At 44.7% G+C, this 22,840-nt stretch overlaps 3 protein-coding genes across 3 annotated transcripts in view; 2 read left to right on the forward strand and 1 right to left on the reverse strand.

Moving 5' to 3' along the window:
- The first annotated feature begins 219 nt into the window (after window positions 1-219).
- Window positions 220-3,255, forward strand: CENPS (centromere protein S). Its single transcript, XM_064470287.1, has 5 exons — window positions 220-357; window positions 640-763; window positions 1,141-1,174; window positions 1,817-1,883; window positions 2,884-3,255. Exons 1-5 carry the CDS (start codon window positions 247-249, stop codon window positions 3,031-3,033), a joined length of 486 nt encoding a protein of 161 aa, XP_064326357.1. The 5' UTR covers window positions 220-246; the 3' UTR covers window positions 3,034-3,255.
- DFFA (DNA fragmentation factor subunit alpha) lies at window positions 2,846-12,524 on the reverse strand. Its single transcript, XM_064470286.1, has 7 exons — window positions 12,383-12,524; window positions 11,530-11,999; window positions 10,952-11,113; window positions 10,706-10,836; window positions 9,711-9,900; window positions 9,160-9,314; window positions 2,846-8,427 (listed from the first exon to the last, which is right to left on the reverse strand). The coding sequence occupies exons 2-7, from the start codon at window positions 11,627-11,629 to the stop codon at window positions 8,224-8,226; spliced, it is 942 nt and encodes a 313-aa protein (XP_064326356.1). The 5' UTR covers window positions 11,630-11,999; window positions 12,383-12,524; the 3' UTR covers window positions 2,846-8,223.
- Window positions 12,525-12,544: 20 nt separating this feature from the next.
- Window positions 12,545-22,840, forward strand: part of PEX14 (peroxisomal biogenesis factor 14) — a 78,287-nt gene continuing 67,991 nt past the window's right edge. The window contains exons 1-2 of the mRNA XM_064470285.1: window positions 12,545-12,671; window positions 19,649-19,696. Of these exons, the coding sequence (XP_064326355.1) occupies window positions 12,636-12,671; window positions 19,649-19,696 (84 nt within the window). The 5' untranslated portion in view covers window positions 12,545-12,635. The remainder of the gene's footprint in view (window positions 12,672-19,648; window positions 19,697-22,840) is intronic.

The following is a 22,840-nucleotide window of genomic DNA, read 5'->3' on the forward strand; positions in this document are numbered from 1 at the left end:
GTTTGCCCCAGTATCTGCGGTGCAGCTTCTCCCGCAGGACTGTATCAGAAATGACCGTGGGGGGCAGTAGGAACAGTTTTACGAGTTCGTTGCGTGCGTAGGTGTTGCGTTTTGGGGGGAAAACGGGATACTCGCACCGATCTATGTTAGTGCTGAGAAAAACATTTACTCTCCCTGGAATCACATTGTGCTAAAAGCCGGCGGAGCAGGCAGGGGGAGCTCGGCCCCTCTCCCGCAGCTCCCAACATGGCGGCGCCGCGGCCCCGCCCCTCCGCGCTGGGCGGGAAACGCGGCCGGGCGGCTGAGGGCTGCGCCATGGGGGAGGCGGAGGGCGAGGAGCGGCTCCTCCTCACCCAGGTACGGCCGGGGCTGGCGGCCCGTCCTCCCACCCGGGCCCCGGCCCCGCCGCGGCTGTGCCGCGGCTGGCCGCCGGCGGAGCGCCCGGCCGGGACAAGATGGAGCCGTGGCGGGGCGGGGGGGGAGGTCTGGGGCACCGAGTGCTAAACGTGGTGTTGTTGGGTTTGTTGGGGTCCGTGAACGGTCGCTTATGTTGCGGTCTTTTACATAATTTGATGATTGTTAAGAGCGGGTGTATCAGCCTGCAGAGAGCTGACCGGTCACTGCCTTGGATCCTTTCAGAGGCTGAAGGCCGCGGTTCACTACACGGTTGGCTGCCTGTGTCAGGATGCAGCAGAAGACAAAGACATCCAATTCAGCAAACAAACGATTGCAGCTATTTCAGAGATCACCTTCAGGCAGTGTGGTACACAAGTTTGCATTCTATCTATTTGTTCAAGAGCAATTGCTGGGGAAACAATGCTTTAAGGAAAAATAGCACCGGAACTGGGTATCCCCGCTGCATTGTTTCTTGAATTACATTTTAAAAAGTGTAAGAAATAGTGATTCCATTTTTTAGGCCTGGAAGAAACATTTAAATGTATGTGGAAATATTGTGTGGCCACCTGGCTGTGCGGCAGAGTGGCATGTAGTAGCCACTTCTCATAACTAACTTGGTTGCTTCTCATAACTGACTTGGATAATTTGCAGTTGCACCTTTGTAACAGCTAGAACTGTATTACTTATCTCTTCCTACTCAGAGTTAGCGTTTTAAAATATGTGGCGTCTTTGTGTTTCCTCCAGAGAACTTTGCAAGAGACCTTGAAATGTTTGCAAGGTAGGTACTGGAACACTTGATTGTTACAGAGGCTTTCTTTTTTTTTTTTTTGGTATTCAGCTCCAATAACTAGATAATCTTTTAAAATAATGTGTTGTAATTCAAGTTTTAAAGGGTTCTATTGGCTGATAAAACAGTAGCTGTGAAGGTAGAAAATAGATATCCCCCTGTAGGTTCTTCCTGATGTTGGAAGTTCATTTACATGGCACAAGTGATTGACTAGATTAATGACTGTATGTAATTGCCAAATGTGTTGATACATAGAGGTACTGGATGGTGTGGGAGTGACAGATGCTTCCTAGCAAGGCTGTGTTTTGTCCGGTTGCTCCAAGGAGGTAAGAGAATGTTTTAAGGAATAAACACTTAACACTGTGACTTGCTGGCATGTAAGAGGGAACGAACAGTGGTGAAGTTCTGGTTGCTAAATTCTGCTGTTTCTACACACGAAGTGTGGGGATTTGCATGTACACGTACAAACTTGTAAAACAGGTTTTTGTGTAATATAGTTGGAAAAGCTAGGCATGATTGTTTTACAGGGTCCCTGTTAAGGCCTTTTAGTTCGTGTTCTGTATTAGATGCTGTATGGCCTCTTACAACCAATGCTGTCAAACACATTAAGGGGTATTTTTTAATTTTATGCAGGCATGCAAAACGAAGCACAGTCACTACAGAAGATGTGAAGCTTTTGGCTAGAAGGAGCAATTCTTTGGTGAGATTCACTGTATTTTCTGTCTCGAAACATTCTTAAACCTGTGAGCACCTGAATGAAGGCTATAGACAATGAAGCAACTATTGCTTAAGCAATTTGACTGGCTGGTAGATGATGGATGGGCACAATCCAGTGACTTTTTAAATTTTCATCTTTTGCTTCATGACAGTATGCATCACTGTGGGAACACAGATTTGATTGCAATTCAAGCAGCAATGTTCTGGTTGCAGCAGGGCTGCTGAGGTTCCGAGTATAAAAGTGCAATGAACAGACACATTACAGCATTGTCAGTCTTGGAAGTAAATCACTTGTTTTTTCCCTGAAGTTGTGTTCCTTTGTTTTAGCCTAAGGTCAGGAATAGCTTGAGTCCACCTTGAGGTGCTAAGTCTCCTAGCACTAATATAAGGATGGTTCACATTATTGCATTCTCTCATGTGCTGATCTGTGTGATCTTCAGTGGAGTTAAATTCACTGATGTGTTAAGACATACCTGTAAATGCTTCCATGAAGAAGAGTACTTCCAAAATTAATTTTATATGAGGGGATTTTTTCCTTCCATCTGTGATTTGAAATATGCAACATGAACTTGCCTGAGAAGGCGTAGTTACTAGACCTGAATTTCGTGCTCTTAAGTATCAGGTGCTGTTTATGGCAAGTGGGTGCAGAGGGATCTTGCAGTGTTTCTGTACTCAGATTGTATCTTGGCAAACTACAGCTCTGAGTAACTGCTCATGTTGCTGACTTGGTTCGAGAGATGGATGTCATATACGTTTATAAATCCTAGTCTTGCCAGGGTGTTTCACTATCTGAGGATATCCAGCTTAGACTGAGGGCTTTGTGCAAGAATTAAAACTAGTTGATGTTTGTCAGCCTTTTTGGAGTGCCTGCCATCTTTTGTAGTGAGAATTTGCCCTGTTAATTTCTCTTTAACATTTCTCTCTAATTTCTCATGAATAAATGAAGGTCCTCAGTAGGTGACTGATTAGTTAATTGTTCTCAGCTGAAGTATATCACCCAGAAGAGTGAAGAGATCACAGCAAGTAACATGGAGCAAAAGAAGAAAAAGAAGTCCAGTGCAGTTAAGGGAGGGAGATCTTCTGGGGAAAAAGAAGCAGCTGTGACTGAAAGTGAAGATTCCGACGTGGCATGATTTACCTTTCAAGTAATGTCTCTGGCCACTTTCTCTTATTATCCTAGAGGAAGCAGTAATGAGTCTTTAGTTTTTTAGGTGAACATGTTTAGTTGGATTTTTTTGTTCCAAAAATGAAAGATCTGCCAGAATTCAGTAAAGCTTTCAGCCAAAATGCCTTAATTACGCACAAAAAGGTATCTTACTGTTATTAAAATTGTAAATAAAGAGTTTAAAGCAGAATGTTCTCACTGACCATAGTACCTCAGAATGTGCACCTCTCTCCATGCTGCTACTTCATTTCTCCAGGAATTGTTTTAATTCCTCCTTGCTTCCATTTTTTATACTTTTGCTTAGGTATTCTGAGTAGTTTGTTTTTGTTCTAACAGCTATATCTCTCACTTGTTGTCTTGATAATTAAAACATGTTTTGTGTCATTTTTCACCTGTGATGCTGCTGGTGTACAACTTAACTTTCTGTAAGTTGCATTACATTTCTAAATTGTACTGTAGTAGCACAGCTCTGGAGAGGTGGTCAGAAACGTACCGCCATTGCCCTCTGCTGGACTCATAGAGACTTACCAAATGCCCTGGATTCAAAAGCAGCAGATTTAAAGACCTAAGGTATTAGACAGATATAGCCAAGTGAAATAAGAAGGCTGCTTAAGCTACTGCGTGGGCAAACTTTATCAAGCAAGAATAGACTTGCCAAGGATAGTCTAAAATATGCAGCAAGAGAGGAAAGACTTGAACACAGGTTCTCTTGCTCAGCACTTGATTCATGAGACAAGCTCTTCCTGGAAGCCACTTGTTCCTTCCTGAAGGACCCAGCTTAGAGCAATTCCCCAAAACCAAGTTTAAAATCGTCAGGTTCTCATTTTAGTAAGACTCACACCTTAATACCACCCCATGATGAAGAAGGTACCACATGACAGAATATTTTTGATCACCCTTGAGAACTTGTAGGTGTAGCCTTGCTCCTTGTTTGAAACCCTTCTCTTGAAAGAAGAGCACACTTCCTGGACTAGAGTCACCTGGTTATACCTGACACAATGGAAGAAGAGTAATGCTCTGGACTCCTTACATGTGCTCCCTTTTATTCTTGCTCTGTATTTGAACTATTAAGCAGTAGTAGATGGGGGAAAAACATGCCTTTTTTAGGCTGTAACTGTCCCATATTGATCAAATAAAATCAAGTGCTACAGTGTAGAACAAAATAGGAATGTCTGGAAATTTTACACAATAACACTTTCCCCTCCCTTTCCCCTATCCCAAACCGCTCCACTTTCAGGGATAAGATATCTTTTTAGAGGAATTATTCTACTGACTGATGTAGGCTAGGGAGATAATAAACTAGCAATTCTGTAATCAACAGGAAATCTGTCCTCTTGGCACACCAGTGCTTACAGTACTCAGTTTTCATATTGCCCGGTTGTTTTTTTTTAATGCCATTATATATTACTTGCTTTCGTGAGGCTTTATGTACTTTAATGTACCCTGGTCATCAGCCTAATCCCACACGAGATGGAAAAAGTTTTTCTTGGTGCTTTAAGGGAGAAATCATTAATGCACTGTTGAAAACCATTAACTGAGGATACTCATTCACAGCAAATCTATTGCTGAAGAAGGAACCCATTACAGGGTGGAATCTGTTATCAGGTAGGTTTGTCTATGGGAATGTATTAATGATAAAGACTTAAACTCAAGGCTTCGACATTCTAAAATTTTTACCCTGGAAAAAAAAAGCGTAACAGCAGCCACCCTAGGTTTTTACACATCTTCTGGCTGGTTTAGACCTTCTGTAGTGTATCCCTCCCTCTGTGAACACTTACACAAAATCCATCCTTGTGAATCATGGGCAGGTCACTCACCGTGTTCAAAAATTAAAGCTTCTTAAATATTACAGGAATAAGATCAAGGAAATGCCGATTTTTGCATAGTTAAAATGTCATGCAGCTTAAATAAGCTTAAGTGAATCAAGCATACTTCATGTCTACAAAATGTAAATCTGATTTAAGATTAAATTAGATGACACAGCATGTTCTAGGTGGACAGTTTCTCCTGACTTGCGTGGGTAAGATAAGCAAAAAATGGTCAAGTTCTCTTTTGCTCTTATCCACTGCTGTGTCTCTAAAGGAGCGACTTCTGTAGGGGTCTGGTTATCAAGATGTGCAGTTCTAGCTGATTTGCTTCTATTGTTTATCCTATTCCTTTCTTGAGGAGAAAATTTATTTCCCAGGACTCCTAGGCCTTTAGAAACACTAAGCATTTTGATATCATAGCTATTTTCCAAGAGGAAGGCCTAGTGGATGTTTATTGCACAGCCTACCTGATTTTTTTTTTTGAGGTCATTAAGCCCAACATGTCAGGGAGAATGTCTCGAAGTTTGTTAGTTCTGATGTCTGTTGTCCTCAGCTAAAATCTCCTGTTACTTCCTCTCCAAACACACATGCATATACACTACTGGTGTACAGAAAGTGCTGGCCAATGGCTAAAGATTGTTTCCTGAAAAGCTTTGTGATTATTTTCTGTAGAAATATTAGATCTGGCAGCAGCTCTGCATTATCACCAACAGGAAATTCTAGCTATGCACCAACTTGCAGAATATAACGATCTAAAGATCTGTAAAGTCTGTACTAATAAAAAACCCCATCAATATATATGGATAATTGTACTGTTATGTTTAAAAATCTCATTAAACGGAGATGTTTTAGCAGTTTTCATCTTTGTTTCATTGCACTACTGAAAGAGATCCAAGGAGCAATACATAAACTTGATCACTAAAAAAAAAAAGATTTTAAAATAGAAATTACAGGATGCTATGCAGCATTGAAGTCTCTTAGTAGTTAATTGCTTCTCATTTTTCATGGAAGCTTTTGAAATATGTTGACTATAACAGAGCTTTAAAGAGAGTTAAGTATTAGATACTGGCTCTTCTTACAAGTAATACTTAATATTACTATTAAACTGCCAGCTCAGCTTCAGGATAGAGTATAACCATGGCTCCCATCAGATTATGAAAATCTGATTGTTGGATTAGAACAGAACAATTAAGACAAAAGAAACAGTTTAAATCATACCATGCTAGGTCTAGTTGATAATTTCAATTCTGCAACATGAGAACTGCAGCATTTAATAATTTACAGGCAACTAAAGGCCTCTAGCCTCGATAACAGAAAAGAGGAAAAAGCAGCAATGAAAACCCTCCATTTGTTTTTTCCTTAAGGCTAGACTGGAAGGACTGTCGCTGCCTTCCTACAAGAATGATCAGCATGATCTCTCTGACTCCATCTCAGTGTTGGCCTGGAAGTAGGTGAGTTAAATATTCCCAATACATGCAGGATTGAAGTAATTACGCTATCTGCTATTTTAAGTAGATGTGAAAAAGCCACAGGTAAAACCCTTCTTTCCTCTGGTACAGCACGAGGAGCAGAATTTCCATTGCCAAGTTGAGCTTGGAAAAAGCAAAAGCATTGCAGCTTTGAGCAAGACTGAAAACCTGGTTTGTAATGGAGAGAGCGGTAATGACAAGCTGAGACTTAAGATCACAGAAAAAGCTTGCTGACAGGTAGTCTGCTCAGTGCACGCTATTTCACTTGGTAGCCAGTGTAGTCAGCTTGGAGTGCAATAGAGCATCCTTCAAAAATTCTGTTAGTGCTATTTCAGAAAGACTTGAACATAAAAAGCTCGTAGCTGTTTAAAGCAGCAGGAAACCTTTTTACCTGCCTCGGCCTATAATGTTACAAGCCAGATGTATGTATTGTAAGAAGCAATTACTTCCCTTAGCAAAACTGACTGACCAAAATGTTGACTAAATGCTGACTGCAAGCTTCCCCACTAAGTCCAGTCAATTCCCATACGGGTAGCCTCACCTGAAGGTACCCCAAGTATTTTTGCTTCCCTGGTCAAAGCCACTAAACTGTTTAGAATATTTATTAGTTACACTGGCAGTATAACTTTGAGTGTGCCATAATTCAACTGGAATATCTGCATACGACGGGTTCATCTGAATGCCTGCTGCAGGAATACTCATCACTTGGCATCCTGCAGCATTTAAGGTCATGTTAAATCAGGGGGGTTCGCATGATACTAGAAAACATTTGTACCTACTAAAACCTTCTCGGAAATTTCAGCTCACTTTTCAGATTTTTTCATGTATGTCTTCTGTCCTCACAAGAGAAGAACAGATTGTGCCAGGTGAGAGCGTTCCGGTGCAGTGTCACCAGAATGAGCATGCATTCTACCTAAATACTTAATTCTTAAGGTAGAATGGTTAGACAGGTTAAATATGGAGCATTTACGTATTTAATTTCTTCTTCCTCTACCCTTAAGGTAATACTGTACTTATCAGCACATTCTTTAATCAGAGCAGCTGGTGGGAATTGAAAAAAAAAATAATTAAAGGCTTTAACAAATTCAAAAATAAGCCAGTTAGTACAAAAGCATCATGATACTATATTAATGATTAGATCAGTAATACAGACAGGCCAAATACAAGTCTTCTGCCCCACAGCCTTACAAAGCAAGTATTTCTACCTTTGCTGTGCTTTACAGGTTAGTACTTAAACTGAACCCAGGAAGTTCCTTACAGAAAAAGCACAGAAGTTAAAGGACTTGGAATTTAACTGATTAAATCAGCATGAGAATTCAAGATCCCAGATCCCAGGCTCGAGCTAAAGCCAGGCAGCAGCTGGAGCAACTGCACAATGACAGCTTAACTAGGCCAAATCACAACAAACCCTACTGAAGAATGAGCACCCTGTGTTCAGTGAGCAACCCTCCAAGCGCCTCCTTTCTGTTCATCAACTGTGCCTCACTGTCTTCCACGAGGTCTTCCACCCTTTACACTGGGAATGGTGGGAGGACAAAGTAAGCAAACTGCCTGGGGCTTCAGAAGCTTCTGGCTCCCAACCAGGTATTCAAAGCTGAACCCCTACATGCTGTGTTTAGCAATTCCATTGTTCAGTATTCTGCAAAAAGTCAAAATCCCTTTGGTTACACACAGTTTGAATCATCACAGGAGTTTAACCCTCAGGACAATGTCCAGATTCTAGCTGTCTATAGCCAGACCACAGTATGACCAGCAAACTATGGCTCCCAGGATACATCTTGCTTGTATTGATTCTAATGCAAAAAAAAAAAACAACCCAAAACCAAACCAACCAACCAAAAGCCCACCCCAAAACAAAACAAGTAAAATTGCGAGTAGGACTTATTTTTTGCGTTTTGAACTAGGCCAGTCTCCCCAGGGTAGCGTTTTCTTGCCCTTTGACGTGCTCCTTAGGGAATGCAAAGTCTGCACTTGCTGTAGACGCTTGGAGAGCTCCTGATCACAGGCTTGCTGCAGGGCTTCAGCCTTCTGCTTGTCCCATCTCAGAGCCGAGGCCAGGGCTTGTGTGTCTTCTTTCAAGACCAGCTGTAAAAGACAGATTTCTAACAGTCTCTTCTACTAACGCTCCTCCTCCACTAACCCCTCTGCCCACATTAAGAACAGCAGTAATGAGACACCTGTTTGATACTGGCAACTTGGTATCGAAGATATGGCCAGCTTTCATCATCTATCCTGTGGGCTAGTGTATTTTCAATATTCTACCAAGATGTAGAGCCTGAAGCTATATTCAGGTGTTCAAAGGAACAGAAAGCAGTTACTTAGTTTCTACAGCAGGAAAAAGCAAGAGGAGCAAGTTCATAGCATTAGAAAGAACACATTTTCTAATGGTTAAAGTTTACCTAGGCTTTCCTTTCCACGCTGTGGGTTTTTTTACACTGTTTTCCAAAATAAGATTTTTATTTTCATTTGGGATGTATAAAAGAAATACAGCTAGATGCATTGCATACCAAAAAAAGCCTTGCTGGTAAGATAGCTGAAGCACTGGCTGACTATGATTTGGCAGAGATCAAAACTAAAATTATTTTGTGGCTTTCCAGAGGAGAGACCAGATTACTTGGAATAGTGTCAGGTGGCTATTACAGAGGAGCTCCAAGCAGGGCATAGTGTTACTGAGGAAGAGAAAGAGATTAAATCTCACTGCTTTGAGACTGAGATATATTAACATTAGAGTCTCCAGAAGCAAGGACAGCATCCCCTATAACCTCCCTCTCCAGAGCGAGAGATTTGCCAGAATATGGTAATGTCATTCTCACCCACCTCTAGATCCTGACTGTCCAAGCAGAGCTCCGGAGCGGGTTTCTCTTTCAGAGCAGCAAGGATCTGGTCACTGAGCGCCGTTTTGGCTGAAGTGCCCGTACTGCTGGTACCTGCGTCAACCACATCCATCTCCTTTCTTGGTACAGTCTCAGATTCTGAAAAGTAGCAGAATCATTATAGCCTGTGACAAACATGGGGCAGGAAAAGTGCCCTGGACTGCTTTGATGGTTCTGAGGTTAATAAAATATGCATTCTATCTGGGTGCATTCTCTAACTTAAGAAATCCATAACGTTAAGGATGACTACATGATTTAAGCTTTCCCCCCAGTATTCCACTTTCCGGCCTTGTGAGAAACATGACACAGCAGCGAGAGGACTCCTGGTCTCACCCAGTCAGAGAATTCTTATGCTACACCAGCTCTTACATCAACCACATTAACAGCTGCTTAGCAAGTGACTCACTCCAGCCCTTCATTCTGCCGTATTTATTCCACTCAACTATTTCAGGCATCTTTGAAAAGCTCCATCTCTAGCATCCTAAGGCTCCCTACCTGATACTTTGCTTAAGATTCTGTCTTCTTTTTTCAAGGCCTCCAGGTAGAGTTCCAGGAGCTGTCTTGACTGGCGTTCTTCTTCTCGTCTGTCCAGCACCTGCTGCAGGGTGTCCTGCAATACTTGGGTTTTGGTTTCACTTTGGGCAAGTTCTTCTGCCAGATCTGAACACGGTACATCAATAAGCACCTTAAAACAATAAGAGTGCTCCTGTTACATGGACTGAGTAACTCATTCTGTGACACTGGTTACAGTACAAACAGCAAGCCTCCTGAATGACAGAGCCTCCACCTTCATGAAATTCCACGTTTCACAAGGTTTCTCATCATAGCAAGTCAGCCTAGTTGTGAGAGGCTGTAGTGGACTCCACCAGCCAGCATTCTTTACCAGAAGCCAAAAGGTATCCAGGAAGGCATGGAATCATGGGCATTTTTAACCAAAATCCTGACAACTTCTGGCAATCGCAGTACCACTTAAGAGCGCATGGGAGTACACAAAGGAAAGCCAATAGCCTGGCACTTGGGAAGCTGCACATTGCAGGAGGACAAGGAGAGGCGGTTATCACCATGCCTCACCACATACAAGGTGTTAAGCAGTCAGACACTCGAATCAATCAGCTCCGCAAACTGACAGCAGTTCTTCAAACCCATGGAGCAGAGATTTACCATGCTGCTCCCGTTTGGCGCATTACACCGGTGTCTGGTGGTAAGGAAGGAGCCCACCTCGGTTGCTATTTGGCCAAATCTTGACTTTTGGCCCTCCCTCTGCCACAACTGGGAAGGCATCCTGTGAGGGACCATCGGTGATTAAGAGCATCCTCCTCAAACAGGAATGTTTCCCCTCAAGGAGAAATCTGACTCTAGCACCACAGCCAAACAGCAGCAGCTGGATTAAGCCTGAGATCTTGTTTGCTTATTCTCTTCTCTGCCATCTACTGAGATAAATGGATGATGGGCAGAGCCAAGGACAGCAATTAGAGGTTTCTGCACTGTACCTGGAGGTCTTCTTCAGACATCAAGATGATGTTGGACAGGTCATTCTTCAGTTGCCTGGACAGCTGCTTCCACTTTTCTGCAGCACTGTCTACTTCATCCACAGACTCCGAGAGCTGGGCCGTTCCACTGCCTGACACGAGAGTCACCAGTTTCATGGGTTATTCCTGACCCACCTGAGACAGCCTAACTTCACTAGGTGTATTCCAGGCACCCCTCCCTTCCGTGCTCCCCCACCCCCAGAGTACCTAAGCTTTTGCTGCACCATTTCTCATTCTTGGCCAGTGCCACAAACTTGGTGTTAGGTGGCAGACACAGAAAGTAATCTTCATCGTCCACAATGGTGCCATCTTCTGCCAGTACTAAGGTGATGGGCTCCCGGGCCTTGTCGATAGCCAGAATGCCGCTAGCTGTGGACAGGAAAAAGACTTAATGAAATAATGAAAGTGGCATTTGCACTGCCCTTTTATTACAGCTGTCACAAGAGACAAGCGACTCTTACTGTTGCGGTGTCTTGTGCAGGCAATTCTAAATTACTAATTTAGGCTAGAGACCAGGACCCATCCGCACGCAGCTCTGCGCATCAGCTCCTTTTTTAGCACATACCTACGAGTTTCCCCTCCAGAAATCAACATTCTTGATGCAAACCGTGACAAAGGCATAGCAGAAGGCGCGTTGCGGTGAAACGACGTCCAGCCGCCCGCTCCCGCCTCCTTTCACCCCCCGCCCCGTTCGGAAGGGCCACCCGGAGCCCTGCCCGCCCTCCCTCGGTGCCACGGATCGGGGCAGGGGGACGCAGGGGGTGCGGAGCGGCCCCTTCCCTCACCCTTATGGCGCAGCTCCCTCAGGCAGGAGGCGGCCACGCCGTGCTGCTCCCGCGCGTCCCCGCAGCGCAGCAGCAGGCAGGGCTTCGGCGGCGCCGCCATCGCGCCCCGGGGCCGCGGGGCTCCCAGGGCCAGGCCGGGCCGCGGGACCCGCTAGGCCGGGCCGGGGTGCTCGTTCGGCCGGGCCGCGGGGCTCGGAGCAGCCGCTTGTTCCCGGCGGGCGGGTCCGGGTCCCGGTCCCACCCCGTGGCTGGCGGCAGTGAAACCAGCTCCGGTGGCTTGAGAATGAAAGTAAGAGCCGCCGAGGCTGCTGGGCTCCCGGCGCTGGCGTGCCCAGCCCCGGTTTAGCTCCCTGACTGGTGATGCTTTTCCTCAGAGCTTACCCGAGCGGCAGGGCTGTGGTGGTCAGGGAAGACGCCATGCAGTAAGCCTGCGAAAAGCTCTTTTGGCCTTGGCGGCGACGAAATTACTTCTAAAATAAACAGCATGAGCGTGCATTCACATAACACACTCCCTTGCAGATAAGTGTGCTGGTTGTGAAATTACAAACAGAAAAAAAAAAAACCTAAGCGTGCAATACACCGCCCTGGCGCGTACCGGAGCGGCTCCCCAGGCAGCTTCGGGGCTGCCAAAGCCAAGGGCGGCCCCACGGGAACCCCAGCTGGCCGGACCCACCCGGGCCTGTTATTTCTGCCTCTGAGCAGGCGGCCGGGAGCCGTAACACAGCCATGACCGACAGCCACCGTTACACCTGCTGGCAGCGACGCGGCCCCGCTGCACCGCCCAGCCCAACGCGGGTTTTGTTGAGGGCCCAGCTGGCCCTCAAAAGTACGCTGGCTTTTCCAGGCAACGTACGCTGCGGCCCACGCAGTCTCCCGGTCTGTGTCCCCGAGCCGGCCCAGCCGCTGGCTCCCGTCCTGCCGGGGGAGACCGCAGAGGCCGGAAACTCATCTCAGGAGTGGTTCCCCGCCGGGGGCATCGGTGGCCCGGCGTTCGACTCGTTCTGCCTGCAGCGCGAGCCGGTGGGGGCCTAGCGCGGGCGAGGGGTTGAACGGCGACGGGGGCGTTCCATCGGTTGGGCGGGGATGGATTAGCCGGGCCTGGGAAGATGGCCTCCTCGGAGCAAGCGGAGCAGCCCAGCCAGGTACGCGGGGCCGGCGCGCTGCCCGCCCGGCTCGGGCAGGGGGCGGCGGGGGACGGGACGGGCGGGGCGGGGTGGGGCGAGCCGGGCCCGCCGCCGCCGCCGCCTCCTCCTCCTCCTCCTCCTCCGTGGAGGAGATGGCGAGGGGAGGGCGCCGTGCCTCGGTCCCGTGTGTGTCCCCGTCCGTGTCCCCCCCCCCCCCGCTCGCCCCTCCGCCGCGGCCGGCAGAGGGGGGCGCGCGCGGCTTCGGCGCTAACCGCCGCCCGCGCGCCGCCCCCGGCGCTGTGGTAACGGCCGGTCGTGAGGGGCCGCGTGAGGGCGCGGCGGGGCGGCGGCACCGGCGGGACGCGGGGCGGTGACAGCGGCTCCCTGAGGTGCGCCCTGCGCTCCCCCGCCGCTGCCTCCCTGCCGTTGGCCGGCCCGCGGCGGGAGGAGCGGCGGGGGGGCGGCTGCCCTGCTTGTAAGACCGGGGTGCTTCGTCACCCCCGGGGGAGGGCCCGGACGCCTGCCGCGGCGGCTGAGCGCCTCTCGGCGTTTGCTGTCGCCCCGTGTGGCACCGGCGGAGCTGGGCATCGCGGGGGAGTTGGTTTTGCGGGATGGCGTCCCGCCCTGGGCGGCAGCAGGAGCCGGCACCGGGCGCGCCTCAGCAAGCGGCCAAACGCGGCTCCGGCTGGAAGAGCGGCTCAGGCCAGGCCCCCAGGCAGCAGGCGTGTTTTCCTTTCGGAGTCTGTGTGTGAAACTCAGTAAAGCACTTGAATAGGGAGAAGAAAACTAAACAACCCCCCCCGAAAAAGCACAGCCAGAGAGAAAGAAGGCAATCTGTGTGTCAGCTGGGTTTTGAAATAAGGTGGAGTACCGGTTAGACAGAATGTTTCTGCCCCACAAGTGCGAGGGAGAAAGATCCTTGACCGATAGGATAGCATGAAAGGGCAAAGCCATGAGAGACGTTGTACGAGCATTGTCAAAAACTGAATGGGGAGGGTGAAAGAGATACACAGGCTCACTCGCTTGAGTGCACGCTCAAGAAATATACTAAAAGCTTAAGATATTTTTAAACTGGGGCCTGGAATGAATGGTGGAGCCGGAGGGGAAAAAAGGGAAGTATGGTGTAGTTGTGCATAGCGTAGGTTTCTGGTCACTTGCACTGGCTTGCTGGTGATCCAGAGTAACTTGTATTTCATTGCAAACTCCACTTACCTCAAATAGTGACCTCGTGGCAGCTCTCTCACCTCACCAGTATCTCGGACAGACTGCTGCGTATGTGATACCAATGCAGTTTTGTAAAATCCTTTAGGTGGCCGCAGAGAGCCCTCCTGCAGCTGGCAGGAGATGACAGGTCTGGCTGTTTCAGCAACAGGGAAGAAAACAGAGCAAAGTCTGCCGCCAACACGCTTTTATGTGCAATATTTCAAATCTGTCTGGATTTGACTAAATCTCTGTGAACCTCTCCATCGTTCCTTTTATTTTGGACTGAGGAGGCTGAGTTTGTAGGGAACATTGTTGAACTAGGCTGAAATAGAAATAAAATTTGCAGTCTGAGTAACCAGCACAAATCTCCTCCTAGGTTGTGAAAGGCCAAGTTACCAAACTCACAGTAGGCTTCTGGGCAGCTTTGTATCAGCCATGTGCTTTCAACAGTAATGGTTTGAGGTGCAGAATTACAGTCCATTGCTTTCAGAATGAGGAACCTGAAACCATCTGCGACTGATCAATGAGCCACTTGGGCAGTCTGCAAGGCAGTTGACTCTAGGTTTCTGAGAAAGAAATCTGGTTAGTTGGTAAATGTGGTTGCCTGAGGAGCATTCAAGTTCTCTTGAGTTTGGTTATAGTATCCTCCCATTGCACCTTTTTTTTTTTTTAACATTTATTTAGTGTTGCTTTACCTCAAAAGAAGGCTTGATGTTTGGAAGTGGATAAGTCTTGCTTTTTAATGGGCCTGATAAATGTAGCCAGAGCACCTGCTGGGCTTTAAAATTAAGGACATAAAGAAAGTCACTCTGTTATTGTCTCCATAGTGAAGAACGGGAATGGTGACTCTTACCTTATGTGTAATGTGGGGAGTTTTTCAGTCATTGTCTGTGAAGAGCATAGTGGAGTTAATGCCTGTGCATTCAGGAATAATTTGAGATAAGGCAGAATACCCAGGCTGCAAAGTTAACTTTTCACCGCAGAGAGACATTTTCTGTCGGCTCCTCTGAAGGAGGGTGATGGTCTGAAGCCACTGTGGGTGAAAACGGTCAATTACTGCTTGTCTGGTGGATTCTGTCACACTACGCAAAAATGCTGGATTCTCAGGCAGCAGCAGCAAATTAGTTGCCCCCCTTTTGGCTCCTGGCCTGCCATGACTTCATTAGTTGCAGAGTTTGTTCAAAGGGCAGCTCTGGTGGTCTGCCTTGCTTCAGGTATGTGAGGTAGTACTCAAGGTCAGCTGAAGGGTGGCCACGCAAAGATGTACCCTCTCCACGCACACACCAGGAGCAGCCCTGCTTGTATATATTAGCTTTCCTCCGTCCCCACATTTGTGTTCTTGTGTGCAGACAGAAGGGTTGTTTTGTCTGTCCAGGGCTATTGGTGCCTGCTGATGACAGATATCCCCATCTTCACCATCTAGTATGTGTCTTACACTGCACATTCCCCATCCAGAACTCTAGCTGAGCAGTGTTCAGTGCTCCGAAATTCTGTTGGCTTGGGAAGGATTTGAGAGGATCTTGCAGCTTTGGCCGGAAAAAGGGGGTGTAACTGAAGAATATGTAGCACAGTAGATGAATTCTTAAGGAGGCAATTTTGGAATAAAACAAAACAATGAAAATATCTTTATTAGCCTGCCAGAATGTAAATGCCACTCCTCTTATGCAACCATTGCAGTTTTGATGCTGTTATCAACCTGTGGAAAATGTTGTCCCCATTGCACACTAAATGTTTAGAGAATTTTAAAAATATTTGCTTTCTACCACTGATGATGTTTATTTATTGACAAGCATTCAACATAAGGCTATGAGTAGTAGTGCTGCCTTGCTTAACACGTTTATGTTTGGGTCCTATCGTGTTTTCTATTGTAAATCTAGTTAGTTTAGATGCTGAAAAGGGAGTGTCAGATATCTTTTGGCTTATTATCTGTTTTTCTTAGTTTAATTTTCTCCTTCTCATGATTTAATATATTGCCTCAAGCATTGTGGGGAGGGGGGAGTGTGCAGCTCAAATGAAATCATTTACATAGATGGAATTATATTCTAAAGGCAATAAACATTTCAACCAGAGATTTTAAAATACTTGGTTTTGTTTAGAAGTCATGTCCCTTGGGCCTTTAGCAATGTCTTTACTAAAAAATAAACAGCAGAAAAGATCCTGTCTCTCCGTTACTATTCCTTACAGTAAAAGAAGGGGAAGAGCAAGATGATGGTATAGCCTGTGAAAAGAATAACTGATTTCTGGTTTTTCTTGGCTATCAGTATTTCGTTGATGCTGAGTATTTTGGCAACATACTTGGTGAGTCTTCTTGCTCAGCCAGCCGGCAGCCTAGTCCTCTGGTATTCCGTTTAACTGTAAATCCCAGTAGCATGAGAGAAATTGAAATTCTTCAATATTAATTGGCAGTAGTGTTGTTGGTTTATATGTATATTTCCAATTTTTTTCCCAGCTGCTTAGTTTGGGGCACAAAATGATACCCAGTTATCTGTACAATTATGTGCAGGAGCTGAGAATCCTGTAGCCTGGAAGTCAGTACGTAGCTGGTCTGTGCGTAATGAAAGGCTTGAAACTGCTCATGTCAGTGCCTGAATTTGACTTGATACCAAAATGGCAGCGCAGCCACTGAGGTAGGATAGGCAGAGTGGATTCTGTATGCGGGATTCTTCTGTCTGTCTAAAACACGGGAAGGCTTACTATGGTGAAAAGAGAGTACCTATAAATTTAATGAAAGAGGCTGAGAAAAAGGAGTGTAAAGATGTTGAAAGATGCTGGATTTGTTAGACTTAATTCCCTAGTTGTATTGTTAATTTATACATAGGTAAATTTTCCTCCCCACTTGCCTGTAGCTCTTGACTTTTAAGCATCTGGATTCTCTGCCTTTAAAGGTGGTTTATGGTAAAGATAAGTGGTCTCTAGACCATGATGTCCATTGTTTTCATTAAGTACAGGCTGTTGAACAGCCATCGCATGGAAAGGAGGGACTCTTTGCTGACTTGTCTTAGAGCTACGATGTTCTGGATGGTTACTGTCCCCTACCTTATAAGACTAGTTCCTTTGCTGTTACTTGGAAATCTTGCAGGAAAAAAGATGCAGATCTCATTTAAAACATTGGTATCTTTGGACAATGCAGGCAAAGTACCATACTAATCATACATATGTCATCAGGTTATGTACAAGCACGTGTCAGATCTTTTGAGTGTTTGTCTTCAGGATCAAGATTCTTACCTGTCGATTTAAATTTTCTGATAGTAACCTAGGCTTCACTTCAAATCCTTCTTTGGGCAGTTTCCCAGGTTGGCCAAATTTTGTGTGGAGTGAGAGCCCTTAAATGCTAGTGCAGCTCCTTAGGGCAGGATGTACAAGATCTGGGAATTTTCTGAGGATATGAAGTCTGTGGTGATTTCTTTCTTTCTTTGTGCCTTTGTGACTTTACTGTTTGTACTGCACATCTGTAGTTTTTCTCTTTGCAAAGTCAGCTTAAGTGGTTAAAATGCTTTGAATTTTCCTTGGCACATGCTACAGAAGAACAAAATGCATATATTCTTAGAAAACTCAGCACTTCATGCAAGTGGCTTGATGGAACAATTCCATGGAAATGGTAGTGAACAGCTATAGGTACTTTTTTGAAGTATTCAACAGGAATTTTATCTGTGCTGCTCTTCTAAGCAGTTCTGACCCTGTACTAGCTGAATTTAATGGGTATCTTGTCTTTGACTTCAGTGTGTTATGAACCAGGCCCCAATATTTTAGAGTATTAGCCTTAGTAAGATACCTGGGTTAGTCCTGGCGTTTGACTGAAGAAATGAAATAGAGCATATGCACCAAATAAGTTTATCCACAACCTAAACAGGTTCAGTTAACTTATTAATAAATCGTGCAAGCCATATTCTTGTGTTGATTCTCTTACATTTTTCTTATTTTTGGAGGAATGGATGGATCTTGAGACTGTTCATTATTTTTCTTTCATTCAGCTATAGAAAATTTGACACCAGATAATGTATAACAATGCATATAAAAACAGGAAGCCAGTGACAAAGTAGAGAGAGGTGCTTTTTACTTGGTATTACATAGAATTGCCTCCACTGCAGACAGACGGGGCAGAGTGACTTCCAAGTATGGTGTTGAAGTGGATATTGGTGGTGGTTATGTCAAGTGAATTCTTAGTGATTGAAATTTTTGCAGATATATAGTGGAATAACAAAAATGGTGATGACTGCACGTGAAGAGCCTAAGGGCCTCTCTAGAGATCACTGCCTAGCTGTGAGATCTGGCTGGGCCCTGGTGATGAGGCTTATGTCTAGAAGCACATGAGTTGCAGTATATTTGAGTTCCTGGCACCCCCTTGTGGTAAATACTTATTTTTAGCTATATTTTTTGCCTACTTTGTAGATGGGGAAAAAAATCTTGAGATACTTTGAAGGTGTGTCATATTGCATAAAAGTGATGAATACAGTTGGAGGACAAAAAGTCAGACTTTTACGCTGTCACTTGAAAGTTTTATCTTTCCCTATATTCAATGAATAGGATCATTTTTCTTCTGAGCTTCAAAACTTGTCTTCATTACTAATAAAAGTGCATTTTTTTTTTACCATTGAGGTAACCAGTTTGCATCATCTCTCCCAAGATTAAAAAAAACACAGTGAAGGTGATATTGTTTAGACCATCATGTGAGTCCATCTGATTGATGAAGATAAGTTTATTTTATGGTAAAACTTATGTGTCTCTATCTTGGGAGTGCTGGCATATGCTAGTTACACAGAGCTCAAACTGCTTTATCTGGCAGTGAAGAAAAGCCCAGAGAGTAAATCTGTAAAACGTGGGACTATGCTGAAATGTTATGTCTGTTCTTGATGAGTGAGTGAATATGAGCAAAACTGCAGGTGATGCTGGAGGGTGGAAGCTCCTGAATTTTAAGTCTAGTCCAATATTTGGCTTGCTGTCCTGCTTTAGTCACAGTAGTTTCACTTTTCTCCTGCATACCACCCTTTCCTAGTGTGGAAAGTGAGGTGTTCAGCATCTGCCCTAAAACTACGTTTCTTGATTATGTGTGGGAAGCAAGGATGGTACTGGCATTGCTGACATATTGTGAGGTTTAGTTAAAAAGCTGTTCTGAGATCTTGAGAAGAATAGTGCAGGAAACAAATGGTGCATTATTGGATCATGGAAATGGGAGAAGCTCGGTGTCAAATTAAGTTTAGTCCCTCTAGAGGGAGAAAGTGAACCATGGAATCAGAATGAGGTACCTCTGCATCCACTTCAACAGAAGTACTTTGGGCTTCTGCAGCATTTCTTCCCTATACTACTGCAAAATTCTTTGCAGATGTCAAGTACTCATCAGGTCCCTTTGAGTTTGAGCAAGTTATCATCCTCATTTCATATATGATGAAGATATTCTGTCTTACACCATGTGGTGTGACAAGTGTTGCCACCAAGAGTTTAGCAAAGGGAGTCCCAGTTTCATGCTGTGATTTTCACTGCGCCATGTATTTCAGAATTTGAGTTAGGGTGAACATTTCTTTCATGACATCTCTCGGTAGTCTCTCTGGCTTTTCACTGCTGGCTCCTTAAAGCAAGTTCTGCAGATTCTGTGAATTCTGTTGTTTTAAATGGGGACTGCTGGAACCCATTTTTTTTCCTGTGATTCTGACCTTTTTATCTTCGTCACTGCTATTGATAGCAGAAACAAGTGTGTCTGCCTAAATGCTGCTCCTAGGAAGAGTGGTCTTAACAGACAAGTATTTCTAATTATGTCCATCAGGTGGCAATGTAACCTCACTCTTTTTGCTTTACAGGCTGGCTCCTGCCCTGCAACTGAAAATGCACCGTCTCGGGAGCCACTGGTAAGTTCTTCATGTCATTTCTTGCTGATAATATACATGAGTTGTTCTCTTTGCATCATTTTGCATCCATTGTTTTGCTTTTCTAAGGAGCTGGTGCTTTGTGAAAAAGGTGTTGTCCTGATGTTGACCTCTGAATTCTGACCTATAGCCATAACCTCATGTCTTTCTGGGGTTAGACACAGGTCACCTAGGCCACTGAGTTGTCCTTGTGCACAGGCTGCCTGTCCTTAGTGTGTGCAATGTACTCTCTTGATAAGTGCTTATGTAGTAAGGAGTCTGAAGAAAGACCTGTGCAGCATAATTTGAATCGAGATTCATAGTGCTATTGTCTAATAATAAAAAAATAAAAACTCTGTGCTGCTCAGAGACCTCATTCAAGCTGTCTTTATTTTCAGATGCACTCAGAGTGAGCTTAGAAGTCTCTAGCAGCTGGCAGTGCATATGATCCAATGTTTTTCACTCTATAACCATTTTGGAAAGAGCTCTTGGATTTTTTTGTGTATGAGGATAACTAAGAGAACCCTATTTTGTTTTCATTTTTATGGTGACACCAAGTGGGAAGTAAGCCACCCCTCTCTGGAGCTGCAGTATATTTTTTTTACAACCACCTTTTTCTTTTTTTCCTTCCTCTTCAGCCATCTATAACTCAGTCAAAAACTTGCCAAAATTCTTAGCCCATGTTATTGTCCTAAATATACAAATCTCTTAATGAGTTTCTTCTCTGGTTTTCATTTGGTGATCATAGTGAATACAAGCAGTTTGCAGTGAGAAGACTCAAATACGTTCCATAACGGTGTGGCACTGGCCACATCAAAGTATTTTTACCTTGTAACTCTTTTCTGGAGAACTCAGGAGATAATTTTTGAAGGAGGGAGATGCAAGTAAAGACTCTGAACTGGGAAGGGTCAGTAAAGTGCATCCAGTGAAATGTTTGTGAATTCTGTTAAGCTCTGCAGTGAAAATCTCTCTAGTCTACTAACACTGTGCCATCCCTTAATTGCACAGACATCTGTACATGAGACTACCTGAAGTTGTTATTGACACCATGTGCTTTGTGATGGATTTGGTGGCTTGGCATTTTGGGGGTTGGACACCCCCCCAGAAGGTCATAGCAGGCAGCAGATCATCACAGCCTCTGCTGGTCAACAGTTTGTTCTCTTTCTCAAGGCAAATTCCAATATTTCCTTTGATTTAATTAATTTCTTACTGTATATGCAGCTGAAGAATTGCTCAGAGGAAGCACATAGCAGTTGTGTGTCTTTCTCTATAGGTGTATCTTTCGCTATATTTCTCTATCCTATAAAAATATTTATAAATTGAAAGAACTCCAACTCAATATTTATAAATTGAAAGAACTCCAACATAAACTTCACTCTCACAATGGTGAGTCTTGCATTTGAGCTAATTAGAGCCCTTTGAAAGGTGGAGGTTTTCTCCTTGTTTTTTCATTTTTTTTTTTTTTTTATGTTAAACTCTCACAGTCTCTGTCACGTTTGCTTAGGAGTCATTATTGCTTCCAGCTGAGTATCTGTAGAACCTTATTAAATGAGCAGTTCAGTTCTGTGAGCCAGATGACCTAACTTCCACCACACTACTGTGGCTTCTCTGTAGCCAGGATCATGCGTGCTCCCTTCTAATGCATGCAGTAGATCTCAGTCCATAAAGCAGACTTGTAGGCACATGGCGCCATGTCATAAAAATGTTTACGGAAACACCAGAACAAACTATGGCATGAATCCAACAAATGGCTCTATATGGGAAAGCCATGTGCTCAAGCATATCATTGCTGTCTTCAAATCTGGTGTTGAGCAGTTGAAGAAGACGTACTGAATGCAGAGGAGGGAGAAAAGAGTCTCATGACCAAATTCTGCTCTGTACTCCCTTACCTTTTTTGACTTAATTGGTGACTCAAAGTACTCAGTGCTTCATAGGACTGAGACCTGTTTGGAACATATCAGAGGTGTTATGCACAAGTATGAGAAAGCAATAAAATTAAAACATCTTGCATTTTATCAGCAGATGTCATTGTTGGCTCAAACTGGTTTTGTATTGTATTTGTGATTCTAATGGGCACAGTATCCTGCAAGGTGCTACATACCTTCTGCTCTGTGCTCAGTGGCACTGTCTTCTGTGTGTGCCGTACTCCCACAGCCTGCTGCTTTCAATAGGAATCCAGAAGAAGCAATGATTTCTAGTTGTTTGCAAGAGGACTTAAGCATTCTGCAAGATCACGTAGCAGATGCGGTCTGACACATCATATTGTGTCCTGCATTTTAGGCTTTCAGAGCATACCTTGCTAAGGCTTATGGCCTTACTGAGGCCTTCAGAATGGAGCCCTACAAACTCATGTCATGCTCCTAATTGCTCTTTCTTTAACCCACTTTTGATGTTTTGAACTACCAAACTAGAGATAAGGGACTCCATGTCCATGCCATTAATCCCTTGAGTTATCCAGTGTCCTTACAATAAACTGTCCCAACTGAAAAATACTCCCTAATAAGAGGTCATTGTGTTATAGTACTGACAGTGGAGAATGAGTTGGAGGGGGATGGGAAAAGCTATAATTTTTGCAGCAGAGAGCGGACACTCATTTCCCTAGCTGTCGGTCTTGGCCCATTAAAATTTGCCATGTAGCTCCATAGTGGGAAGTGTAACCTTGTGTTAGCAGAGTGTCAGCATCTCGCTCTGCTGCTGTTTACAGCCACGTTTGTCATCGTCAGTGCGGGATCAGCTTCTCCTTGAGTCCAGCTTATCAGTGAACACTGCTGCATCCCTTTCTGCTTGTATGTGCAGCCACCTCTGATAATCCTCTGAACACTTGTGGAATTGGAATAGGTTTGTCTTTTTGCAGCCACTCAAAGTCCTGGGATGTGTGAAAGATGTAACCACATAGGACAAAACCCCTTTCTGTGAGGTTAAAGCATTAGAAAATCCCCCTTTCTTCTTGTGTCTTTGTTTCTTTGGTCTAATTTCTCTTTTTAGTGTAATTATGTTGTCTTTTCTGCTTCTCCTTTTAGCTTGTTTTGTCTCTCCCTAGCAGTGTCGTGTAGCTTTTTAACCATACCGTGCTGCTTTTGAGATGTGTTCAAGAGCTTGAATATGTTTGTTGTTGGCCTTTGCTTCTGCTGAATCTGCTGGAGTCTA

The sequence above is a fragment of the Phalacrocorax carbo genome, chromosome 20, assembly GCF_963921805.1.
Source record: "Phalacrocorax carbo chromosome 20, bPhaCar2.1, whole genome shotgun sequence".
Lineage (NCBI taxonomy): Eukaryota > Metazoa > Chordata > Aves > Suliformes > Phalacrocoracidae > Phalacrocorax > Phalacrocorax carbo.